At 37.7% G+C, this 24,940-nt stretch overlaps 1 protein-coding gene across 5 annotated transcripts; it reads left to right on the plus strand.

The window, feature by feature from the left end:
• Nucleotides 1-3: 3 nt before the first annotated feature.
• Nucleotides 4-24,716, plus strand: nek3 (NIMA related kinase 3). 5 transcript variants are annotated; one of them, XM_061877879.1, is made up of 13 exons: nt 4-275; nt 341-431; nt 514-611; nt 3,479-3,562; nt 5,794-5,861; nt 5,937-6,023; nt 6,108-6,162; nt 11,889-12,089; nt 12,167-12,278; nt 13,139-13,252; nt 15,978-16,091; nt 18,500-18,617; nt 24,355-24,716. In XM_061877879.1, the coding sequence occupies exons 1-13, from the start codon at nt 159-161 to the stop codon at nt 24,416-24,418; spliced, it is 1,323 nt and encodes a 440-aa protein (XP_061733863.1). In that variant the 5' UTR covers nt 4-158; the 3' UTR covers nt 24,419-24,716. The 5 variants fall into 5 exon arrangements, with proteins under 5 accessions (XP_061733863.1, XP_061733860.1, XP_061733865.1 ...); XM_061877876.1 differs by having other exon boundaries at nt 5-275; nt 338-431; XM_061877881.1 differs by having other exon boundaries at nt 14-244; nt 322-431.
• Nucleotides 24,717-24,940: the final 224 nt, after the last annotated feature.

Here is a 24,940-nt window from a genome sequence, read left to right on the forward strand (position 1 = left end):
ATTTAAAACCACGGAAGTAGGCGGGGTTAGAGGTCTGTCGTTCAATAACACGGAAATAGCAACACAATATAAGCCAATAGAGAGAACTAATCACTAAGACGACTCCAAAAGTGGCAAAAAACAAGCATTAATTCTTACCCTGTGTGCCAAGCTCTTTAATGGAGGGTTATTCAGTGCACAAAGTCATCGGTGAAGGTTCTTTTGGGAGGGCTTTGTTAGCCGAGTGTAAGAACACCCAGGAGAGGTATGTCGTCAAGGAAATACAGCTGCCGAAGGTACACAAACATTATTCAATAATGTAAATAATAAAAGTGATTAAAGTGCACTTGTGTAACAGAAGGAGGCCAAAGCGGAGAGGTGCCGGAGAGAAGCGGTGTTGTTGTCGGCAATGAAACACGCTCATATTGTGACTTTCCATGAGGCGTTTGAAGGTAATTGGTAAATCACATCTCTTTGTGACGCGTTCGTGTCGACGTGTGTGTGTCAGTGTAACAGCAGCTGGTGTTTGTGCAGCTGATCACCTCTTGTGTATTGTGATGGAATACTGCGGCGGGGGAGACATTCTGCAGAAGATCCAGCAGCAGAAAAGAAAACACTTCGGTGTTGATTACGTAAATAAGGCTCTTGGTTTTTCCCTTAATTCCAAACTCCGAGTCAGTTACCATGGTAACGTACTGTAATAACCTAACCTGTTCGCTATTCCTGAACACATCATCACTTGTAATGTCTTTACAATGGAGGTTAATTTGTGTCTGTCTCACAAGCGCCTTTTTAACACATGGAATCTTTGTAACTTAATTTTTGGGGTCTCAATTAATCAAATTGTTATGTTTTCGATTTGACGCAACAAATATTTCTGCAATTAGTTTGTTTACCCTGGATTTTGACCAACGGGATTTTGCTCACACATTTTTGTTTCAAGGTATTATTGTCAGGCTGATTTGATGTACAAAATAATTTTAAAAAATGGTTTCAAAATTCTAATGCAGGGATGTCAAACTTGTTTTCATTGAGGGCCACATCACAGTAATGGCTGCCTCCAGAGGGCCGTTTTTTTTTTAAGTAATTACAATTATGCATGCAAGCAATAACCTGAGATTACTCGTGATTAATAAAATAATAATAAATTATATATATATATATATATATATATATATATATATATATATATATATATATATATATATATATGTGTGTGTGTATGTATACAAACCCCGTTTCCATATGAGTTGGGAAATTTGGTAGATGTAAATATAAACGGAATACAATGATTTGCAACTCATTTTCAACCCATATTCAGTTGAATATGCAACAAAGACAACATATTTGATGTTCAAACCGATGAACATTTTTTTTTGTAAATAATCATTAACTTTAGAATTTGATGCTAGCAACACGTGACAAAGAAGTTGGGAAAGGTGGCAATAAATACTGATAAAGTCAATGAATTCTCATCAAACACTTATTTGGAACATCCCACAGGTGTGCAGGCTAACTGGGAATAGGTGGGTGCCATTATTGGGTATGAAAACAGCTTCCATGAAATGCTCAGTCATTCACAAACAAGGACGGGGCAAAGGTCACCACTTTGTGAACAAATGCGTGAGCAAATTGTCAAACAGTTTAAGAATAACATTTCTCAACGATCTATTGCAAGGAATTTCACCATCTACGGTCCGTAATATCATCGAAAGGTTCAGAGAATCTGGAGAAATCCCTGAACATACGCGAGATATAACGGACATTCGTTCCCTCAGGCGGTACTGCATCAAAAAGCGACATCAGTGTGTAAAGGATATCACCACATTGGCTCAGGAACACTTCAGAAAACAAATGTCAGTAACTACAGTTTGTCGCTACATCTGTAAGTGCAAGTTAAAGCTACTATGCAAAGCCAAAGCCATTTATCAACGACACCCAGAAACGCTGCCGGCTTCTCTCGGCCCGAGCTCATCTAAGATGGACTGATGCAAAGTGGAAAAGTGTTCGGTGGTCTGACGAGTCCACAGAATGTCGTGTCCTCCGGACCAAAGATGAAAAGAACCACCAGGACTGTTCTTGGTGCAAAGTTGAAAAGCCAGCATCTGTGATGGTATGGGGGTACATTAGTGCCCACGGCATGGGTAACTTACACATACCAAGTCACTTGTTACAACAGCGTGGCTTCATAGTAAAAGAGTGCGGGTACTTTCGTAGCCCGCCGGTAGTCCAGACCTGTCTCCCATTGAAAATGTGTGGCGCATTATTAAGCGTAAAATACCACAACGGAGACCCCAGACTGTTGAACAACTTAAGCTGCACATCAAACAAGAATGGGAAAAAATTCCTCCTGAAAAGCTTCAAAAATATGTCTCCTCAGTTCCCGAAAGGTTTATTGAGTGTTGTTAAAAGAAAAGGTGATGTAACAGAGTGGTGAACATGCCCTTTCCCAACTACTTTAGCACGTGTTGCAGCCATGAAATTCTAAGTTAATTATTATTTAAATAAAAAAAGTAAAGTTTATGAATTTGAACATCAAATATCTTGTCTTTTTAGTGCATTCAACTGAATATGGGTTGAAAATGATTTGCAAATCATTGTATTCTGTTTATATTTACATCTAACACAATTTCCCAACTCATATGGAAACAGGGTGTGTATATATATATAAAATAAAAAATATAAATATTTATATATATATACATATATATATTTATTTTTTATTTTTATTTTATCATTTGACAGCATTGTATGTGTACCAGTAATCACCTCATAATATTAGATTTTTTTCATGTACAAACTATTGTTATCTTTACTAACAAATTTTTGTAATATACTATATAATAATGTAATATTTGGCATGATTAGATAATAACGTTTAGAAGATACGCATTTTTCCTGTCAAAACAGAAATAATTATTTGCATTAGTTAAAAAAAAAAAAAAAGTATTTTAGTAACACACATTTTTCCCCGGCTTTTGCGGGCCACTACAATAATGTGGCGGGTCAGTTCTGGCCCCCGGACCTTCAGTTTGACACCGGTGTTGTAATGCAAGACAATTCAGTTAAAACATTTCAGTGTCAAAAAAGAAGCATTTGAAGTGAAGACACAAATTAACCTCCACACTCTCCTGATAAATGTGAATCAAGATGTCGGATATGATAGTTTATAACCAGTATACCGGTACGTTAAAATGAAAATACATTATTAATGATTCAAATTACCATTACCGACTTTTTAATAAAAAAAAATTGTTTTTAAATGGCTAACAATATATTTTTTTACGGATGGCTTTATGTCTGTAATTGTTTACATACTATCCTCCTTAGAGGGTTGAGAAAACAAGAAAACATGCCAGCCAGCTGAGGTTCACTGAGAAAGTTACCATGGCAACTGACTCGGACTTCATCTCTCCTGTTCGGAAGGGAAACCCCTGAATTAAGTACCAGTTTTCACCTGACCTGCTTTTATTTCATTGAAGTCTTTTTTTGCCTGTAGATCCTGAGATGGTTTGCTGAGATGTGTGCAGGCGCCAGCCATATTCACGAAAAGCGGGTCTTGCACCGAGATCTCAAATCCAAGGTCCACCAGTCTTGTACAGTCGCGATCAAAAGTTTACATACACTTGTAAAGAACATAATGTCCTGGCTGTCTGGAGTTTTTAATTATTTCTACAACTCTTATTTTTTTGTGATAGAGTGATTGGAGCACATACTTGTTGGTCACAAAAAACATTCATGAAGTTTGGTTCTTTTATGAATTTATTATGGGTCTACTTAAAATGTGACAATCTGCTGGGTCAAAAGTATACATACAGCAACGTTAATATTTGCTTACATGTCCTTTGGCAAGTTTCACTGCAATAAGGCGCTTTTGGTAGCCATCCTCAAGTTTCTGACTGAATTTTTGACCAATACTCTTGACAAAATTGGTGCAGTTCAGCTACATTTGTTGGTTTTCTGACATGGACTTGTTTCTTCAGCATTGTCCACACAATTAAAGTCAGGACTTTGGAAAGGCCATTCTAAAACCTGATTTTGCCATTCCTTTACCACTTTTGAGGTGTGTTTGGGGTCATTGTCCTGTTGGAACACCCAACTGCGCCTAAAACCCAACCTCCAGGCTGATGATTTTAAGTTTTCCTGAAAAATTTGGAGGAATTGGTCCTTTTATATTGTTCCATTTACTCTCTGTAAAGCACCAGTTCCATGGGCAGCAAAAGTGGCCCATTGATTGATTGATTGAAACTTTTATTAGTAGATTGCACAGTACAGTACATATTCCGTACAATTGTGAAACTTTTATTAGTAGATTGCACAGTACAGTACATATTCCGTACAATTGACCACTAAATGGTAACACCCGAATAAGTTTTTCAACTTGTTTAAGTCGGGGTCCACGTTAATCAAATCATGGTACAAATATATACTATCAGCATAATACAGTCATCACACAAGTTAATCATCAGAGTATATACATTGAAGTATTTACATTATTTACAATTCGGGGGTGGGATGTGGAGGGGGTTGGGTCGGGGGTTTAGGGGGTTGGGGGGTGGGGGCAGACACAAGAGAGAGAGAGTGGAGAGACAGACGGAACACAAGAGAAAAGCCGAAACGTAAATGCAACTTCACGGATGATTCCAGGGAAAAGTATCCATGTTTTTGTCCTGGCCGTGACTAATGGAAAGCAGAATACACTGTGGAAAGCAGGAATGTATATCTGTGGCAAATAAAGGGGCCGACGATCTACAAGCCCATATTGACACTACAAAGCAGGAAACAGCCTTGCAGGCGAGAGGTCGTTTGATTGATTGAGACTTTTATTAGTAGGTTGCACAGTACAGTAAATATTCCGTACAATTCAGCACTAAATGGTAACACCCAAATAAGTCGGGATCCACGTTAATCAATTAATGAGCATAATGGTACCACCACCATGCTTGATGGTAGGTTTGGTGTTCCTGAAATTAAAGCCCTCCCCTTTTCTCCTCCAAACATATTGCTGGGTATTGTGGCCAAACAGTTAAATTTTTGTTTCATCTGACCACAGAACTTTCTTCGGGAAGGTCTTATATCTGTCCCTGTGATGTGAATTATATTTATATAGCGTTTTTCTCTAGTGACTCAAAGCGCTTTACTAGTGAAACCCAATATCTAAGTTACATTTAAACCAGTGTGGGTGGCACTGGGAGCAGGTGGGTAAAGTGTCTTGCCCAAGGACACAACGGCAGTGACTAGGATGGCGGAAGCGGGAATCGAACCTGCAACCCTCAAGTTGCTGGTGCGGCCACTCTACCAACCGAGCTATGTCCCAAAGTCCTGACTTCAACGTGTGGACAATGCTGAAGAAACAAGTCCATGTCAGAAAACCGACAAATGTAGCAGAACTGCACCAATTTTGTCAAGAAAAGTGGTCAAAAATTCAACCAGAACCCTTTTGAATGGCTACCAAAAGCGCCTTCTTGCAGTGAAACTTGCCAAGGGACATGGAAGTAAATATTAACATTGCCGTATGTATACTTTTGACCCAGCAGATTCATAAAAGAACGAAACTTCATGAATGTTTTTTGACCAACAAGTATGTGCTCCAATCACTCTATCACAAAAAAATGAGAGTTGTGGAAATGATTGGAAACTCAAGACAGCCATGACATTACGTTCTTTACAAGTGTATGTAAACTTTTGACCACTACAGTATATGTTGACTACACTGCCGTGATCATACACAATGAATTGTTTGTGGCGAGCAAAGTGTTAGACGCACCTTTCACTTTGATCCAAACCTCCATTTTTGTTCTGTCCACCTTCCAGAACATTTTCCTGACGGACGAAGGCACCATCAAGCTGGGAGACTTTGGCTCAGCGTGTGTTCTCAGCAGGTATCCCAAAGATCCAGGTGTACTTGTGTGCTTTTAACTGGACTGTGAACTACTTTGGAATGTTTGACGCTGCAGCGCCGAGGCCTACGCTTGCACGTACGTGGGGACCCCTTATTACGTGGCCCCCGAGATCTGGGAAAACAAGCCTTACAACAATAAGAGGTGACGGGTGTCCAGTCCAGCAGAAAACCTTGTTTACCTGCCAGTGTGTTGTGTAGTCATACTGCCGTCTTGTGTGTCTTGCAGCGACGTGTGGTCTCTAGGTTGTGTCCTCTATGAGCTGTGCACCCTGCGACACCCGGTAAAACCCTCTCACCTCCAAAATTTGTATTACAATAACATAATATATGACAATGCTAAGTTGTATTACAATAACACAATATATGACAATGTAAAGTTGTACTACAATAACACAACGTATGACAATGTAAATTCACCTCCAAAAAGTGTATTACAATAACATAATATATAACAATGATAAGTTGTATTACAATAACACAATATATGACAATGCAAAGTTGTACTACAATAACACAATGTATGACAATGTAAAGTTGTATTAAAATAACACAATAACTGACAATCAAAGTTGTATTACAATAACACAATATATGACAATGTAAATTCACCTCCAAAATGTGTATTACAATTACATAATATATAACAATGCTAAGTTGTATTACAATAACACAATATATGACAATGTAAAGTTGTACTACAATAACACAACGTATGACAATGTAAAGTTGTATTAAAATAACACAATAACTGACAATCAAAGTTGTATTACAATAACACAATATATGACAATGCAAAGTTGTATTATAATAACACAACATATGACAATGCAAAGTTGTATTGCAATAACACAATATATGACAATGCAAACTTTTATTACAATAACACAACATATGACAATGTAAAGTTGTATTATAATAACATAATATATGACAATTTTAAGTTGTATTACAATGACACAATATATGACAATGTAAAGTTGTATTAAAATAACACAACATATGACAATGTAAAGTTGTATTACATTAACACAATGTCTGACCATGCAAAGTTGTATTACAATAACACAATATATGACAATGTAAAGTTGTACTACAATAACACAACGTATGACAATGTAAAGTTGTATTAAAATAACACAATAACTGACAATCAAAGTTGTATTACAATAACACAATATATGACAATGCAAAGTTGTATTATAATAACACAACATATGACAATGCAAAGTTGTATTGCAATAACACAATATATGACAATGCAAACTTTTATTACAATAACACAACATATGACAATGTAAAGTTGTATTATAATAACATAATATATGACAATTTTAAGTTGTATTACAATGACACAATATATGACAATGTAAAGTTGTATTAAAATAACACAACATATGACAATGTAAAGTTGTATTACATTAACACAATGTCTGACCATGCAAAGTTGTATTACAATAACATAATATATGACAATGCAAAGTTGTATTACGATAACACAATATACGACAATGGAAAGTTGAATTACAATAACACAATAACTGGCAATGCGAAGTTGTATTACTGCAACACAATATATGGCAATGTAAAGTTATTTTACGATAACACAACGTATAACAATCTAGTTGTATTACAATAACACAATATATGACAATGTGAAGTTTTATTACAATAACAAAATATATGACAATGTAAATTTGTATTACAATACAATATATGACAATGCAAAGTTGTGCAACAATAACCACAATAAATGAAAATGTAAAGTTGTATTACAATAACACAATATATAAAAATGTAAAGTTTCATAACAATTTAAAGTTTTATTACAATAATAAAATAACAGAAAGTACAAAACATTTATCAAGTGATATATTATCTATCATGCATTATGTATGATTTATCATATTTAATGCATCATAAATCACATATAATATATCATGTATCATGATGTATCATATATCATGTATCATGATGTATCATATGTCATGTATCATGATGTATCATACATCATGTATCATGTATGCCATATCATGATGTATCATATACCATGTGCCATGTATGATGTATCATCATGTATGATGTATCATATATGCTGTATCATGTATGATGTATCATATATGCTGTATCATGTATGATGTATCATGATGTATAATATATCATGTACCATGTATGATGTATTATGATGTATCATATATCATGTATGGGGTAACATGATGTATCATATATCATGTGTCAAATGATGTATCATGATGTATCATATATCATGTACCATGTATGATGTATCATGATGTATCATATATCATGTACCATGTATGATGTATCATGATGTATAATCTATCATGTATGATGTATCATGATGCATCATATATCATGTATCATGTGTCACGTATCATGATGTATCATATATCATGTATAATACAGTATATGATGTATCATAATATAATTTATCATTTATGACGTATCATGATGTATCATGTATGATGTATCATATATGATGTATCTTGTATCATGTGTGACGTATCATTATGTACTATACAGTATATGATGTATCATACAGTATGTGATGTATCATAATATAATTGATCATTTATGACGTATCATCAGTGACGTGCTGTGAGGTTCAGGGCTGGTGAGGCACTGACTTCATCACAGTCAGATTTACAAACATATGAACCCTAAAGAGTATCTTATTCACGATTTGATTGGCATCAGTTAACGGGTTATGCTTAAAAGCTCATACCAGCATTCTTTACACATACAAACTGTAGCACACAAAACAGCACATTTAATTAAAAAAAAAAATGTTATTTTGGTCTTACCTTTACTTATAAATGAAGTCCATGCGCCGCTCCTTCTGAACAAAAGCATCAATAACTTGTTTATAGAAGTCTTCCTTATATTCCTTCAGTTTTAGAAGTCTCTCTGTCTCGATGGAGATCACTGCCAAGGAAGCAAGTCGTCCTTGATCGGTCCTGTTCCGACTGTATGTTTTGATTCTTTTCAGTGCTGAGAATGACCGCTCCACCGATGCTGTAGTAGCTGGAACAGTGACCACTAGCTGGAGTAACTTTGTCGCCTCAGGAACAGTTTGGGTGAGGTCCTTCTGGGCCAAAAAGCTGAGAAGCTGTCCAGGAGATTTGCATTCATCCCTCACCGTTTGTGAGCTATACAGTCCAACTAGATCCGCCTTTAGTTCCACAAAGTCAAAGAATCTGGCATATTTGGACAGGCTCTGTAGTTTTGTGTCATCAAAATGTTTTGACATTTCACTGAATTTTGAACAATCAACCAAACCAAGGAAAGCCAGCTCACCAAAATGATCAAACCTAGCCTTCATTTGATAGCTTATGTCATCCAGAATGTTACAGAACACTCGTTTTCATTCAAATCTAATCGACTGTCTGCCTCCACTCTCTGCCAGGCCAAGTGCACAGCATTTCTCCTCAAATCGGTCACAGAAACTTTTGAACTCCAGTCTCATGCGCTCGAGAGTTGCAATGGTGTCGCGGATGCGTGCAAGACAATATTCAATGTCCATCACTTTGTTTTGCAGCACTCTAAAAAGTGCATTAGTCTCATTGAAGATGTCTTCATATACCATAAAGAGAAGGCATGTAGATCAGGGGTCTCAGACACGCGGCCCGCGAGACGTTATTTTGCGGCCCCCACCTTAATATGAAAGTTTAATGTTAGTGCGGCCCGCGAGTTTTGTATGAATGGTGCTTGATAGTGTTGTGTGCAGAGCTGTAGGAATCTACCAATCACGGTGTGGTATGTGGCTCTCGAGGGCCGAACATTGACGTCACTTGCGTGATGCAAGCAGAGAACACGTCCTCGCCCCCATTTGCTCCAGACAGAGACAATTTTTGTTATTTGGTTCCAAAATGGCTCTTTCAAATGTTCTGAAGCAAACCTTTTAGCTCCGGCGTTGGGCTTCCATTAATTATTATCTCCTGCTTCAAATGGAAGTCCAGTTTACCAAACTGTTTTATTTTAAATATATAATCCTCCGTTTTAAAACTCCAGGCGAGAGGAAAAAACGAGAAGAAAAAATAAACGGCCGCTGCATTTGACTTGCTAACTGTAGATCAGGGGTCACCAACCTTTTTGAAACCAAGAGCTACTTCTTGGGCACTGATTAATGCAAAGGGCTACCAGTTTGATACACACTTAAATAAATTGCCAGAAATAGCCAATTTGCTTAATTTACCTTTAGTGAATAAATCTATATATATATATTTTAAAAAATGGGTATTTCTGTCCGTCATTCCGTCGTACATTTTTTTTTCCTTTTACGGAAGGTTTTTTGTAGAGAATAAATTATGAAAAAACACTAAATTGAACGATTTAAAAGAGGATGAAACAGGAAAAAAAAGGAAGATTAAATTTTAAAACATAGTTTATCTTCAATTTCGACTCTTTAAAATTCAAAATCAACCGAAAAATATGAAGAGAAAAACTAGCTAATTCGAATCTTTTTTTAAAAATTAAAAAAAGATTTTTTGGAACATCATGAGTAATTTTTCCTGGTTAAGATTAATTTTAGAATTTTGATGACATGTTTAAAATAGGTTAAAATCCAATCTGCACTTTGTTAGAATATATAACAAATTGGACCAAGCTATATTTCTAACAAAGACAAATCATTATTTCTTCTAGATTTTCCAGAACCAATTTTTTTTAAGAAATTCAAAAGACTTTGAAATAAGATTTAAATTTGATTCTACAGATTTTCTACATTTGCCAGAATACTTTTTTGAATTTTAATCATAATAAGTTTGAAGAAATATTTCACAAATATTCTTTGTCGAAAAAACAGAAGCTAAAATGAAGAATTAAATTCAAATGCATTTATTATTCTCTACAATAATAAAATAAAAACATTACTTGAACATTGATTTAAATTGTCAGGAAAGAAGAGGAAGGAATTTAAAAGGTAAAAAGATATGTGTTTAAAAATCCTAAAATCATTTTTAAGGTTTTATTTTTCTCTAAAATTGTCTTTCTGAAAGTTATAAGAAGCAAATTAAAAAAAAACTAATTTATTCAAACGAGTGAAGACCAAGTCTTTAAAATATTTTCTTTGATTTTCAAATTCTATTTGAGTTTTGTCTCTCTTAGAATTAAAAATGTCGAGCAAAGCGAGACCAGCTTGCTAGTAAATAAATACAATTTAAAAAATAGATGCAGCTCACTGGTAAGTGCTGCTATTTGAGCTATTTTTAGAACAGGCCAGCGAGCGACTCATCTGGTCCTTACGGGCAACTTGGTGCCCATGGGCACCGCGTTGGTGACCCCTGCTGTAGATTGTTGTCACTTTTTCTGCAGCCACAAGAATGATCCCTGGGATCACTAGCGCCCTCTACCACCTGGAGGCGGGATTACTGCGAGCCTCACACAGTGTGTCTTTGCAGACATTTTATAATTGCCAAACACAAGAAATATGTTACACACTTTCAGTTTTTGATAAAATACACTGTGCATTATATACCTAAGCTAACTAAACTATGGAAATGTATAATATAATTCATATAGCAATACGGTCTCACTGCACCGCAGCCAGCAGTTAGCCGAGTCATTGCCATGGCGACGGGGAGGCTGTGACTCACGGCAAGTCTCTGCTCAGTATTTGAACGGCAAATGTGAAAATAAAGCATTTTTTGAATAAAAAATAATTTAAAACTAGTGAAGTTAAATGGAAAATAACTTTATAGTATAATCAGTGGATACATATAACAATATAATTATTTTTTTTTCTTTTTAAATTTTTTTCTTTCCCCGCCCCTGACTGCACGTCACTGCGTATCATGATGTATCATGTATGATGTATCATGTACCAAGAATGATTTATCATGATGTATCATACATGATGTGTCATATATAATTTATCATATATCATGTATCTTATATCATGTATGATGTATCATATATCATGTTTCATGATGTACCATGTATCTTCAATGATATATGATGTATGATGATATCAAGGATGTATGTCATTGTTCAGTTCCAGGCTCCCAGCTGGAAGAGTCTGATACTGAAAGTGTGTCGGGGGTCCTACCCTCCCCCACCCAGGCACCTCCCCCCTGAGCTGCAGCTGTTGCTCAGGGACGTCTTCAAGACGGACCCCAAAGAGCGTCCGTCCCTGCGCACCATCCTCACCACTCACCGGGTCTCCAGGCTCCTGCGGGCACACCTGTCCCCCCAGGTACTCTTGCGCCACCGTCGCCGCACGGGGTCTGACCTTTGACCCTGAGAGCGTTTGATGGACGGCCATGTTTGCAGGTCTTAGAGGCGGCGCAACGAGGGTGGCGCTCTGCTGGGAGACGGCAGGGTGACCAGGGGAAGAAAGTCCCTCACCATCTGGGAGGAGAGCGTTTGATTGACACCCTGGAAGGTATGAGCGAGTTATTCATACATGAGTCCATGGAAGATTCATACATGAGTCCATGGAAGATTCAGACATGAATCCATGGAAGATTCATTCATTGATCCAGGGATGATTCATTCCTGGAATCCATGGAAGATTAATTCATAAATCCATGGAAGATTCATTCATGAATCCATGGAAGATCCATTAATCCATGGAAGATTAATTCACAAATCCATGGAAGATTAATACATGAATCCATGGAAGATTCATTCATAAATCCATGGAAGTAGAGTCATGTGTAATGGACCCGAGTCCCATCACACATGAATGAATCCATGGAAGTTTAAAAAAAATGAATCCATGGAAGATTAATTAATGAATCCAAGGAAGATTCATACATGAATCCATGAAAGATTAATTAATTAATCCATGGAAGATTCATACCTGAATCTCATTCATTCATTAGTCCATGGAAGATTCATTAATTGATCCACGAAAGATTCATGCTTCAATCCATGGAAGATTAAATAATTAATCGATGGAAGAGTCATACCTGAATCTCATTCATTCATTAGTCCAAGGAAGATTCATTAATTAATCCATGGATGATTCATTCATGAATCCGTGGAAGATTCATGCATGAATCCATGAAAGTTTAAATAATTAATCCATCGAAGATTCATACATGAATCCATGGAAGATTAATTAATGAATCCATGGAAGATTCATAAATGAATCCTTTGAAGTTTAAATAATGAATCTTTGGAAGATTCATACATGAATTTGTGGAAGTTTCATTTATGAATCCATGGAAGATTCATTCATTAATCCATGTAAGATTCCTGCATGAATCCATGGAAGATTCATCTTACGTTTGACTGCAGGGGAAAACAAAGCACCTCCTCCTCGAAGGCGTTGGGCCGCCGAGCCCTCAGAGACTGTGATCCAGGTGTTGGCCAACGCCAGCCTCCTGTCTTCCGATGGCGATGACCATCAAGGTACGCTAGCAGATCATGTGACATGTAAGTCAGGTGCTGTGTCCATCATGTGACCCAGACTGTAAGTTAGGTGTGTGGATGATGTGTCCATCATGTGACCCAGACTGTAAGTTAGGTGTGTGGATGATGTGTCCATCATGTGACCCAGACTGTAAGTCAGGTGTGTGGATGATGTGACCCAGACTGCAAGTTAGGTGTGTGGATGATGTGTTCATCATGTGACCCAGACTGTAAATTAGGTGTGTGGATGATGTGTTCATCATGTGACCCAGACTGTAAGTTAGGTGTGTGGATGATGTGACCCAGACTGCAAGTCAGGTGTGTGGAAGATGTGTCCATCATGTGACCCAGACTGTAAGTTAGGTGTGTGGATGATGTGTCCATCATGTGACCCAGACTGTAAGTTAGGTGTGTGGATGATGTGTTCATCATGTGACCCAGACTGTAAATTAGGTGTGTGGATGATGTGTTCATCATGTGACCCAGACTGTAAGTTAGGTGTGTGGATGATGTGACCCAGACTGCAAGTCAGGTGTGTGGAAGATGTGTCCATCATGTGACCCAGACTGTAAGTTAGGTGTGTGGATGAGGTGTCCATCATGCGACCCAGACTGTGAGTCAGGTGTGTGGATGATGTGACCCAGACTGTAAGTCAGGTGTGTGGATGATGTGACCCAGACTGCAAGTCAGGTGTGTGGAAGATGTGTCCATCATGTGACCCAGACTGTAAGTTAGTTGTGTGGATGACGTGTCCATCATGTGACCCAGACTGTAAGCTAGGTGTGTGGATGAGGTGTGTGGATGATGTGACCCAGACTGTAAGTCAGGTGTGTGGATGATGTGTCCATCATGTGACCCAGACTGTAAATTAGGTGTGTGGATGATGTGGTCATCATGTGACCCAGACTGCAAGTCAGGTGTGTGGATGATGTGTCCATCATGTGACCCAGACTGTAAGTTAGGTGTGTGGATGATGTGTTCATCATGTGACCCAGACTGTAAGTTAGGTGTGTGAATGAGGTGTCCGTCATGTGACCCAGACTGTAAGTTAGGCGTGTGGATGAGGTGTCCATCATGCGACTCAGACTGTAAGTCAGGTGTGTGGATGATGTGACCCAGACTGTAAGTCAGGTGTGTGGATGATGTGTCCATCATGTGACCCAGACTGTAAGTTAGGTGTGTGGATGATGTGTACATCATGTGACCCAGACTGTAAGTCAGGTGTGTGGATGATGTGTCCATCATGTGACCCAGACTGTAAGTTAGGTGTGTGGATGATGTGTTCATCATGTGACCCAGACTGTAAGTTAGGTGTGTGGATGATGTGACCCAGACTGCAAGTCAGGTGTGTGGAAGATGTGTCCATCATGTGCCCCAGATTGTAAGTTAGGTGTGTGGATGAGGTGTCCATCATGTGACCCAGACTAAGTTAGGTGTGTGGATGAGGTGTCCATCATGCGACCCAGACTGTAAGTCAGGTGTGTGGATGATGTGACCCAGACTGTAAGTCAGGTGTGTGGAAGATGTGTCCATCGTGTGACCCAGACCGTAAGTCAGGTGCTGTGTCCATCATGTGACCCAGACTGTAAGTTAGGTGTGTGGATGATGTGTCCTTCATGTGACCCAGACTGTAAGTTAGGTGTGTGAATGATGTGTCCATCGTGTGACCCAGACTGTAAGTCAGGTGTGTGGATGATGTGACCCAGACTGTAAGTCAGGTGTGTGGAAGATGTGTCCATCGTGTGACCCAGACCGTAAGTCAGGTGCTGTGTCCATTATGTGACCCAGACTGTAAGTTAGGTGTGTGGATGATGTGTCCTTCGTGTGACCCAGACTGTAAGTTAGGTGTGTGAATGATGTGTCCATCGTGTGACCCAGACTGTAAGTTAGGTGTGTGGATGATGTGTACATCATGTGACCCAGACTGTAAGTCAGGTGTGTGGATGATGTGTCCATCATGTGACCCAGACTGTAAGTTAGGTGTGTGGATGATGTGTTCATCATGTGACCCAGACTGTAAGTTAGGTGTGTGGATGATGTGACCCAGACTGCAAGTCAGGTGTGTGGAAGATGTGTCCATCATGTGCCCCAGATTGTAAGTTAGGTGTGTGGATGAGGTGTCCATCATGTGACCCAGACTAAGTTAGGTGTGTGGATGAGGTGTCCATCATGCGACCCAGACTGTAAGTCAGGTGTGTGGATGATGTGACCCAGACTGTAAGTCAGGTGTGTGGAAGATGTGTCCATCGTGTGACCCAGACCGTAAGTCAGGTGCTGTGTCCATCATGTGACCCAGACTGTAAGTTAGGTGTGTGGATGATGTGTCCTTCATGTGACCCAGACTGTAAGTTAGGTGTGTGAATGATGTGTCCATCGTGTGACCCAGACTGTAAGTCAGGTGTGTGGATGATGTGACCCAGACTGTAAGTCAGGTGTGTGGAAGATGTGTCCATCGTGTGACCCAGACCGTAAGTCAGGTGCTGTGTCCATTATGTGACCCAGACTGTAAGTTAGGTGTGTGGATGATGTGTCCTTCGTGTGACCCAGACTGTAAGTTAGGTGTGTGAATGATGTGTCCATCGTGTGACCCAGACTGTAAGTTAGGTGTGTGGATGATGTGACCCAGACTGTAAGTCAGGTGTGTGGATGATGTGACCCAGACTGTAAGTTAGGTGTGTGGATGATGTGACCCAGACTAAGTCAGGTGTGTGGATGATGTGTCCAGAGGAGAGAAGGCGACGCAAACAATGGCAGCGAGATCCTCCAGAGAGGCTGCTGAGTTTGTTGGAGAAAGCAGAGTTGAAGCGAGCCTTCAGCACTTTTGTGGTCCACAGAGAAGGTCTGTTGTCAATACTTCAAGTACTAATACTAGTGCTAATACTCACCAATACTAGTCCTGTTTGCCACTAATACTATTACTGTTTGTCACTATTAATAGTATTGTTTTTCACTAGTACTAGTACTGTTTCTCACTAATACTAGTACTGTATGCCACTAATACTAGTATTATTTGTCAATATTAATAGTACTGTTTTTCACTAGTACTAGTACTGTTTGTCACTAACATTAGTACTGTTGGTCACTAATACTAGTACTATTTGTCACTAATAATACCACTGTCTTTCACTAATACTAGTACTATTCGTCATTAATACTAGTGCTGTTCATCACTAAGACTAGTAGTGTTTGCCATTAATACTAGTACTATTGGTCACTAATACTAGTACTGTCTGTCATTAATACTAGTACTATTTGTCATTGATACTAGCCCCGTTTGTCACTAAGACTAGTAGTTTGCCACTAATACTAGTACTATTTATCACTTATACAAGTTCTGTTTGTCACTAATACTAGTACTGTTGATCATTAATATTAGTAGTATTTGTCACCAATATTAGTACTGTTAGCCACTAATACTAGTACTATTTGTCACTTAAACTAGTGCTGTTTTTCACTATTACTAGTACTGTCCGTCACTAATACTAATACTATTAGTCACTTATACTAGTACTGTTGGTCACTAATACTAGTACTATTTATCACCAATACAAGTACTATTTGTCACCAATACTAGTACTGTTAGTCTCTAATACTGGTACAATTTGTCACTAGTACTAGTAGTGTTTGTCACTAATACTAGTACTGTTTTTCACTAAGACTAGTACTGTTTGCCACTAATACTATTGATCACTAATACTAGTACTGTCTGTCACTAATACTAGTACTATTTGTTATTTATACTAGTACTGTTTGTTACTAACACCAGTACTATTTTTCACTCAGACTAGTACTGTTTGTCACTAATACTAGTACTATTGATCACTAATACTATTACTGTCTGTCACTAATACTAGTACTATTTGTCATTAATACTAGTGCTGTTTGTCACTAAGACTAGTGCTGGTTCCCACTATTACTAGTGCTATTGATCACTAATACTAGTACTGTCTGTCACTAATTCTAGTACTATTTGTCTTTAATACTCGTACTGTTTGTCATTAAGACTAGTACTGGTTTCCACTATTACTAGTGCTATTGATCACTAATACTAGTACTGTCTGTCACTAATTCTAGTACTATTTGTCTTTAATACTCGTACTGTTTGTCATTAAGACTAGTAGTTTGCCACTAAAACTAGTACTATTTATCACTAATACTAGTTCTGTTTGTCACTATTTAAAGTACAAGTACTGTTGATCACTAATATTAGTAGTATTTGTCACTAATACTAGTACTATTTTTCATTAATACTAGTACTGTTCGTCACTAGGACTAGTACTGTTTGCCACTTATACTAGTACTGTCTGACTAATACTAGTATTATTTGTCACTAAAGCGAATACAGTTTTTCATTAGTACTAGTACTGTTTATCACTAACAATAGTACTGTTGATCACTAATACTAGTACTATTTGTCACTAATACTAGCACTGTTTGTCACTCACTAGTACTGTCCGTCACTAAAACTAGTACTATTTGTTACTAATACTAGTAATGTTCGTCACTAATATGTGTATTGTTCGTCAGTAGTACTAGTAATATTCGTCACTAATACTAGTACTGTTAGTCACTAATACTAGTACTATTTGTCACCAATACTAGTGCTATTAGTCACTAATACTAGTACTATTTGTCACTAATACTAGTAATATGTGTCATTAATACTAGTACTGTTTGTCACTGGTACCAGTACAGTGTTTACTTGTATGTGCAATATCATGTGCGATACACGCGGTCCTGCTGTGTGTTTACTTGTGTGTGATATCATGTGCGATACAAGCAGTCCTGCCGCATGGTTACTTGTGTGTGATATATGCGATATAGACAGTCCTGCAGAGTGTTTACTTGTGCAAAGCTGGACAGACAGTTAACATCTAAATATCCTCCAATAGGACATATTTATGTGTCAAATAACAATAGTTGCATATTACTTACACATACAAAGTCTCTAGGGCAGAATTAGGAAGTATCCAGTAACAAATGTGTCCACATCATGAGTTTCAGTTAATGATTTATGCTGACCACTATAAATAAAAATGAACACTCCACACTTCAGAGGCCTAATTCTGTCATAATGGTAGGTTTTTCAACACCACCTCTGAATCATTCCACATGATTCTTGTTGGTATCGTTTCAGGTTTCATATCGGTATCAGCCAATACTCAAAGTATCGTATCTAAAGTGATAAAGTTGTTATGGGACATCTCTATTTGTAACCCCAAAGAATGAATGATACCGCCTCCTCAGGTGACAGTCCTCTGATTGGTCCGCTCTCGCAGCCTCAGGGCGACGACACGGACGGCCCCGAGCAGGAAGTCGACGCCGACGACGAGCGCCTACAGCCGCGCTCCGACGACGAGGACACGTAAGCTTTTTTGTTCCCGGGGCGACCGCACAAATAATGGACTTGCATCCGAATCGCCATTAGAAAATTAAAACAATTATTTAGATTATTATTATTTGATAATTTTTTAGCTTGTTTTGCAACCCTTTACCCCAAAGTCATATAACTTGGTATGTGACACATGCTAACTGTTAGCATGCTAACGAATGGCATGCTACCTTTTTCCGCTAATTGTACACTTCTCTAATTTCGCAGCATTAAACCCTAGAGTCATATAAGTTGGTATGTGACACATGCTAATTGATAGCATGCTAACTTTTTGGGCAAGTTTTACAACCCTTTACCTCAGTGTCATATAACTCGGTATGTGACACTAAACTGTTAGCATGAAAACATTAGCATGCTAACATTTTCAGCTAATGTTACACTTTTTTTCCCCAACTTCCACAGCCATACACCTTAGCGTCGTAAAACTTGGTATGTGCAACATGCTAATGTTAACATACTAGCCTTAGCACTCATGTGTTTTAATGTTAGCATGCTAATGTTTTAGGCCAGGGGTCTCAGACACGCGGCCCACGAAACGTTATTTTGCGACCAGCACCGTGGTATGTAAATTTTGTGTTAGCGTGGCCCGCGAGTTTTATATGAATGGCGCTTGACAGCGTCTTATTTGCTATAATTACCAACCCTCCCGAATTTTCCGTGAGACTCCAAAACAATGTTCAATGGGTACCGTGTTGACACTGCCTTTGACGCCCTCTACATCTTGTACTAACAGCGTACTATTCCAGACATTTCTGTATTTGGCTTTTATGAACACAAGTCCTAGCAACCAGTTTTTCATCAAACATACAGCATGCAGTCTCAGCCACATGTTCTGTAAAGTTTCTGCAAACACGTGTCAGTGACTGCAAGGCATACTTACAGGTCACACTGACGGTGGCTTTACAAACAAGTTTATCACTGTTACAAATATGCGACACACTGTGAACCCACACCAAACAAGAATGACAAACACATTTCGGGAAAACATCCGCACTGCAACACAACATAAACACAACAGAAGAAATACCCAGAATCCCAAGCAGCCCTGACTCTTCTGGGCTACTACCAAACCCCGCTTCTCAACTCTGCCCCAACCCCCCTCTGCCTCGGTGGAGCTGGAGAGTTAACGCTGCAAGGTGTTCTGGGTATTTCTTCTGTTGTGTTTATGTTGTGGTGCAGTGCGGATGTTCTCCCAAAATGTGTTTGTCATTCTTGTTTGGTGTGTGTTCACAGAGTGGCGCATATTTGTAACGGTGATAAACTTCTTATACGGCCACCCTCAGTGTGACCTGTATGGCTGTTGATCGAGTATGCCTTGCAGTCATTAACGCTGTTAATATGATGTTAAGTCGATAGCGATGACATGTAGTAAAAGGCGGTAAAGGCAGCGCTAGCACGGAACTCTTATGGTATTGTTAACTGGATGTAAATCAGGACAAAAAATTTGACAATGCTTTCCCCGGAAAATTGTCGGGAGATGCACTTAAATTCGAGTGTCTCCTGGAAAAATGGGGAGATTTGACTAGTGTGTTGCTAGGGTGGGTAAGCCGTTCAAAGAAGGTGAAACCATTAAACGTGCATGTTAGAATTTTTAAGTAATCTTTTCTTGCGGCCCAGCCTCACCCAGTGTCTGCATCCAGGGACCCCCAGGCAAATTGAGTTTGAGACCCCTGTTTTATGCTATCTCTGTAGCACATTATGTACGGTTACACTTAAAACTCACATATTCGGACACTCGGCACCATCTTAAAAGTACCCGGGATTCTGGCGACCCCCGAAATTTCCGCGGATATTTTCAAGATGAAAATAATTATATATATGTTTTTCCTGTAAGAATTAATGTAAAAATATTCTTTGGGTCATTTGTTTTGAAAAAACGTTTCATTGTAATTATTGTTCAAACCCCGGGCGAGTCATACCAAAGCCTATAAAAATGGGACACTCAGCATACAGGGTTGGAATTGGGGGTTAAATCACCAAAAATGATTCCCAGGAGCGGCCACCGCTGCTGCTCACTGCTCCCCTCACCTCCCAGTGGGAGATCAAGGATGACGGGTGAAATGCAGAAATTAATTTCGCCACACCTAGTATGTATGTGACAATCATTGGTACTTAAACTTTAACTTAACACTAAATAATATTTTGCAAGAATTGTGTTAAATCGAGTATCAATTCTCAATCGAATCGTCACCCCAGAAATCGAGTCAACTTATCAAAAATGCTACGTACGTTTTAAAGTTAAAGTACCAATGATTGTCACACACACACTAGGTGTGGTGAAATTTGTCCTCTGCATTTGACCCATCCCCTTGATCACCTCCTGCGAAGTGAGGGGAGCAGTGGGCAGCAGCGGTGCCGCGCCCAGGAATCATTTTTGGTGATTTTACCCCAAATTCCCACCCTTGATGCTGAGTGCCAAGCAGGGAGGTAATGGGTCCCATTTTTTTATAGTCTTTGGTATGACTCGGCCGGGGTTTGAACTCACAACCTACCCATCTCAGGGCGGACACTCTAACCAATAGGCCACTGAGTAGGTTAAAATTTTATTAAAGTTTTAAATGACACTGTCACTGTTTCCCCAAAGAGGTTTGAGCAAATAACGTTAAATCTATGTTTGTGCGCGCAATATGTATTTATTGCTAATGTTTTGGTTTGTTGTTGTTGTATTTTTGTGGCCGTATGTAGAAATGGACGCCGCTGAAATGGCAGCTACTTGCATCAGCTCGGTGATCTTTCAATGTTTTTATCTTTTTTCATGTGTTTTTAGCTTTTTCGCGGACTATTTGTATCACATAATTTCCCCATTGTAGGATAAAAAAAAAAGTCTATGCAAAATGTTTTTATGCGTTTTGAAAAATGACAGATGCTTATGTCCTGTTTGGGTTTGGAATGTTCTTAATAACTGCCAGTATATCATACACCTGTCACAGAAATGGACACTTAGCAAAAAATACTTCTAAAATAGACAAACAAAAACAACAAAAAAGATGGCCAAAATATAGCAAAAATGTACTGAAATGACAAAAAAGTAAGCTTGTGTGCTCTGTGAGTAAAATCGTTATTAGTATTAAGTTTTAAAGTATTGTAATATATATATATATAATATATATATATATATATATATATATATATATATATATATATATATATATATATATATATATATATACATGTATGTATGTGTGTGTGTACATATGTATGTATATGTGTGTGTATATATATATATATTTATATATATGCATATGTATATATATATATAAAGATAGATAGATGGATAGATAGATAGATGGATAGATAGAAAGATAACTAAAAATGAAATAGGAATTTCATAAAACAAAAATATACGTAACATTTCAATAAAACATTATTTTTATTTTGATAAATGAAGAAATTACTAAAATAAAACAGGAATTTGATAGGAATGACATATTTCAATTAAACTTTGAATTCATTTTAGAATAAAGTTTTAAGGTAAAAATATTCTAAAAAAAATAAATAAAGATGATATAACTACAATAAAATAGGAATAAAGATGTAATATTTCAATAAAATATTATTTTTGAATTTAACAAACTGAATTTATTAAAGAATAAACTTTTTAAGAAAAAATATTGTGAAAATGAAGATATAACTAAAATAAAACAGGAACTGGATCAAATTAAAGACGTAATATTTCAATAAAATGCTGTTTTTGAATTTAACAAACTTTAAATGTATTATGGAATAAAGTTTTAAAAATAAAATATAAAAATTTTATATAATATAAATACAATAAAATAAGAATTTGAGAAGAATAAAGATGTAATATTTAAAAAAATTTATTTTTGAATTTAACAAACTTTGAATTGATTAAAAAATAACGTTTTTAAGAAAACATATTGTGAAAATGAAGATATGACTAAAATAAAACAGGAATTCGATCAAATTAAAGACGTAATATTTGAATAAAATATTATTTTTGAATGTATTATTGAATAACATATTAAAGTAAAATATTATAAAAAATAAAGATAATAAAACCAAAATAAAACCGGAATTTGATAATAATAATAAAGACGTAGTATTTGAATAAAACATGATTTGTATTTGAACAAACTCTGAATGATTATCAACTTTTAAAGTAAAATATTATGAAAATAAATAAATAAATCAAATAACTAAAATAAAATAGGAATTTGAATAAAAATGAAATATTTTAATAAAATATTATTTTTGAATTTAACAACATTTAACAATTGTGAAAATAAAGTTAACATCACAACAATAAATTAAGAATTTGATGATAATTCAGATGTAATATTTCAATAAAAAAATATTTTTGATTATAACAATAAACTTTGAATGCAACATAAAAGCTTTATAATCAAATAACATTATTTTCTGTTATCCTTTCATCTTTTAAATGTCATTTAATTTACAAAACGCCACAGCGCCAACCTGAAAATATATTTGCCACGTCAATGTTGCAGTTTTCAACGCAGCCAGCAGGTGGAGCGGTCAGTGTTTGTGTGCAGCGTTTAAAGGCCTACTACTACCCACCACGCAGTCTGATAGTTTATGTATCAATGATGAAATATTAACATTTTAACACATGCCAATACGGCCTTTTTAGTTTACTAAATTGCAGTTTTAAATTTTCCGCGGAGTGTCGTGTTGAAAACGTCGGTATGATGAGGCGTGCGTTTGACGTCTCGGGTTGTAGCGGACATTATTTTCCAGCCCGATCCAAGCTATAAGTAGTCTGCTTTAATCGTATAATTACACAGTATTCTGGACATCTGTGTTGCTGAATCTTTTGCAATTTGTTCAATCAATAATAGAGAAGTCAAAGTAGAAAGATGGAGGTGGGAAACTTTTAGCCTTTAGCCACAAAAACACAGCCGGTGTTTCCTTGTTTAAAATTCCCGAAGATGAAGCTTTACTGTGGATCAGAGCGGTCAAGCCAACATGGATCTCGACTACATTTCAACAGGCAGTTTTCGGTGAGGAAATTGTGGTAATAAGTCGCCTCTTACCGGAGACATCAGCGGCGCTTCCGTCCTGCTGCAGCTGCCGTGACTTCCCTCAGAGACTCAAACGTCAACACACCCGTGGCCACACCCCTCCAACTTTCAGGTACTATTTAATCTCACTAAAACACTAGCAACACAATAGGCGGATAAGGGATTTTCGAGAATTATCCTAGTAAACGTGTCTAATAACATCTGAATCGCTCCCACTGCAATCGCCTTTTTTTTTTTTTCCTCCCCTAGTCCTTCACTCTAAATTTCCTCATCCACGAATCTTCCATCCTCGCTCAAATTAATGGGGAAATTGTCGCTTTCTCGGTCCGAATAGCTCTTGCTGCTGCTGGCTATGGTTGTAAACAATGTGAGGATGTGAGGAGCTCTACAACCCGTGACGTCATGCGCACATCGTCTGCTACTTCCGGTAAAGGCAAGGCTTTTTATTAGCGACCAAAAGTTGCGAACTTTATCATCGATGTTCTCTACTAAATCCTTTCAGTAAAAATATGGCAATATCGTGAAATGATCAAGTATGACACAGAGAATGGACCTGCTATCCCCGTTTAAATAAGAAAATCTCATTTCAGTAGGCCTTTAAAGGCCGGTCACATGCATCACGTTAGTCAACATGGGTGTGCAGGTGTCCCTAATCAGGGGGTTGATCATGTGACCTGATGACCACATGTTTCTCCCTCCCCCCACAGAGACTTTGAGGAGGACTCTCCCAGCGACTGGGTGGCCGCGCTGGAGGGAATGTTGCAAGCGTGATGCTAGGATGCCGCCACTTCCTGTCCAAGTTTGTCTTGGCAACATAACATAAGTGGAACACCCGGGTCACACGACCAACACCCAGGTCACATGACCAACACCCGAGTGGAGAGTGCTTGTTTGTGCAGGTGAAGATTCCCAGCAGAAAACAAAAATAATTATGGTGGACAAATGTTCAATTCTGTAGTTTTTGGTGCTTTTTTGGGGACATAAAGTACAGGAAGTGAAGGAAATGAGTCCCTCCCATTGCAGTTGACTCTCTTCTGGGAACGTTTGTTATTAAAGTGACCCGATACAACTTGTTTTACTTCTGATACAGATATTGATCTGATACGATATCAGCAGGGATTATACATTTAGTAGTGTGGAATGTTAGAAAAGGTTTGATGAAGTGAAATGAGTCGGAGAAGAATGGTGATTATTAAAAAAACACTAACATAACTAATATTAAACATCTGAAAGGGACTTATGCTGTCTTTAAGTTGAAGTGATCGGTAGTTCCTTTTTTAATGACACCTGTAG

The sequence above is a fragment of the Nerophis ophidion genome, linkage group LG18 (genome assembly GCF_033978795.1).
Source record: "Nerophis ophidion isolate RoL-2023_Sa linkage group LG18, RoL_Noph_v1.0, whole genome shotgun sequence".
NCBI classification, from domain to species: domain Eukaryota; kingdom Metazoa; phylum Chordata; class Actinopteri; order Syngnathiformes; family Syngnathidae; genus Nerophis; species Nerophis ophidion.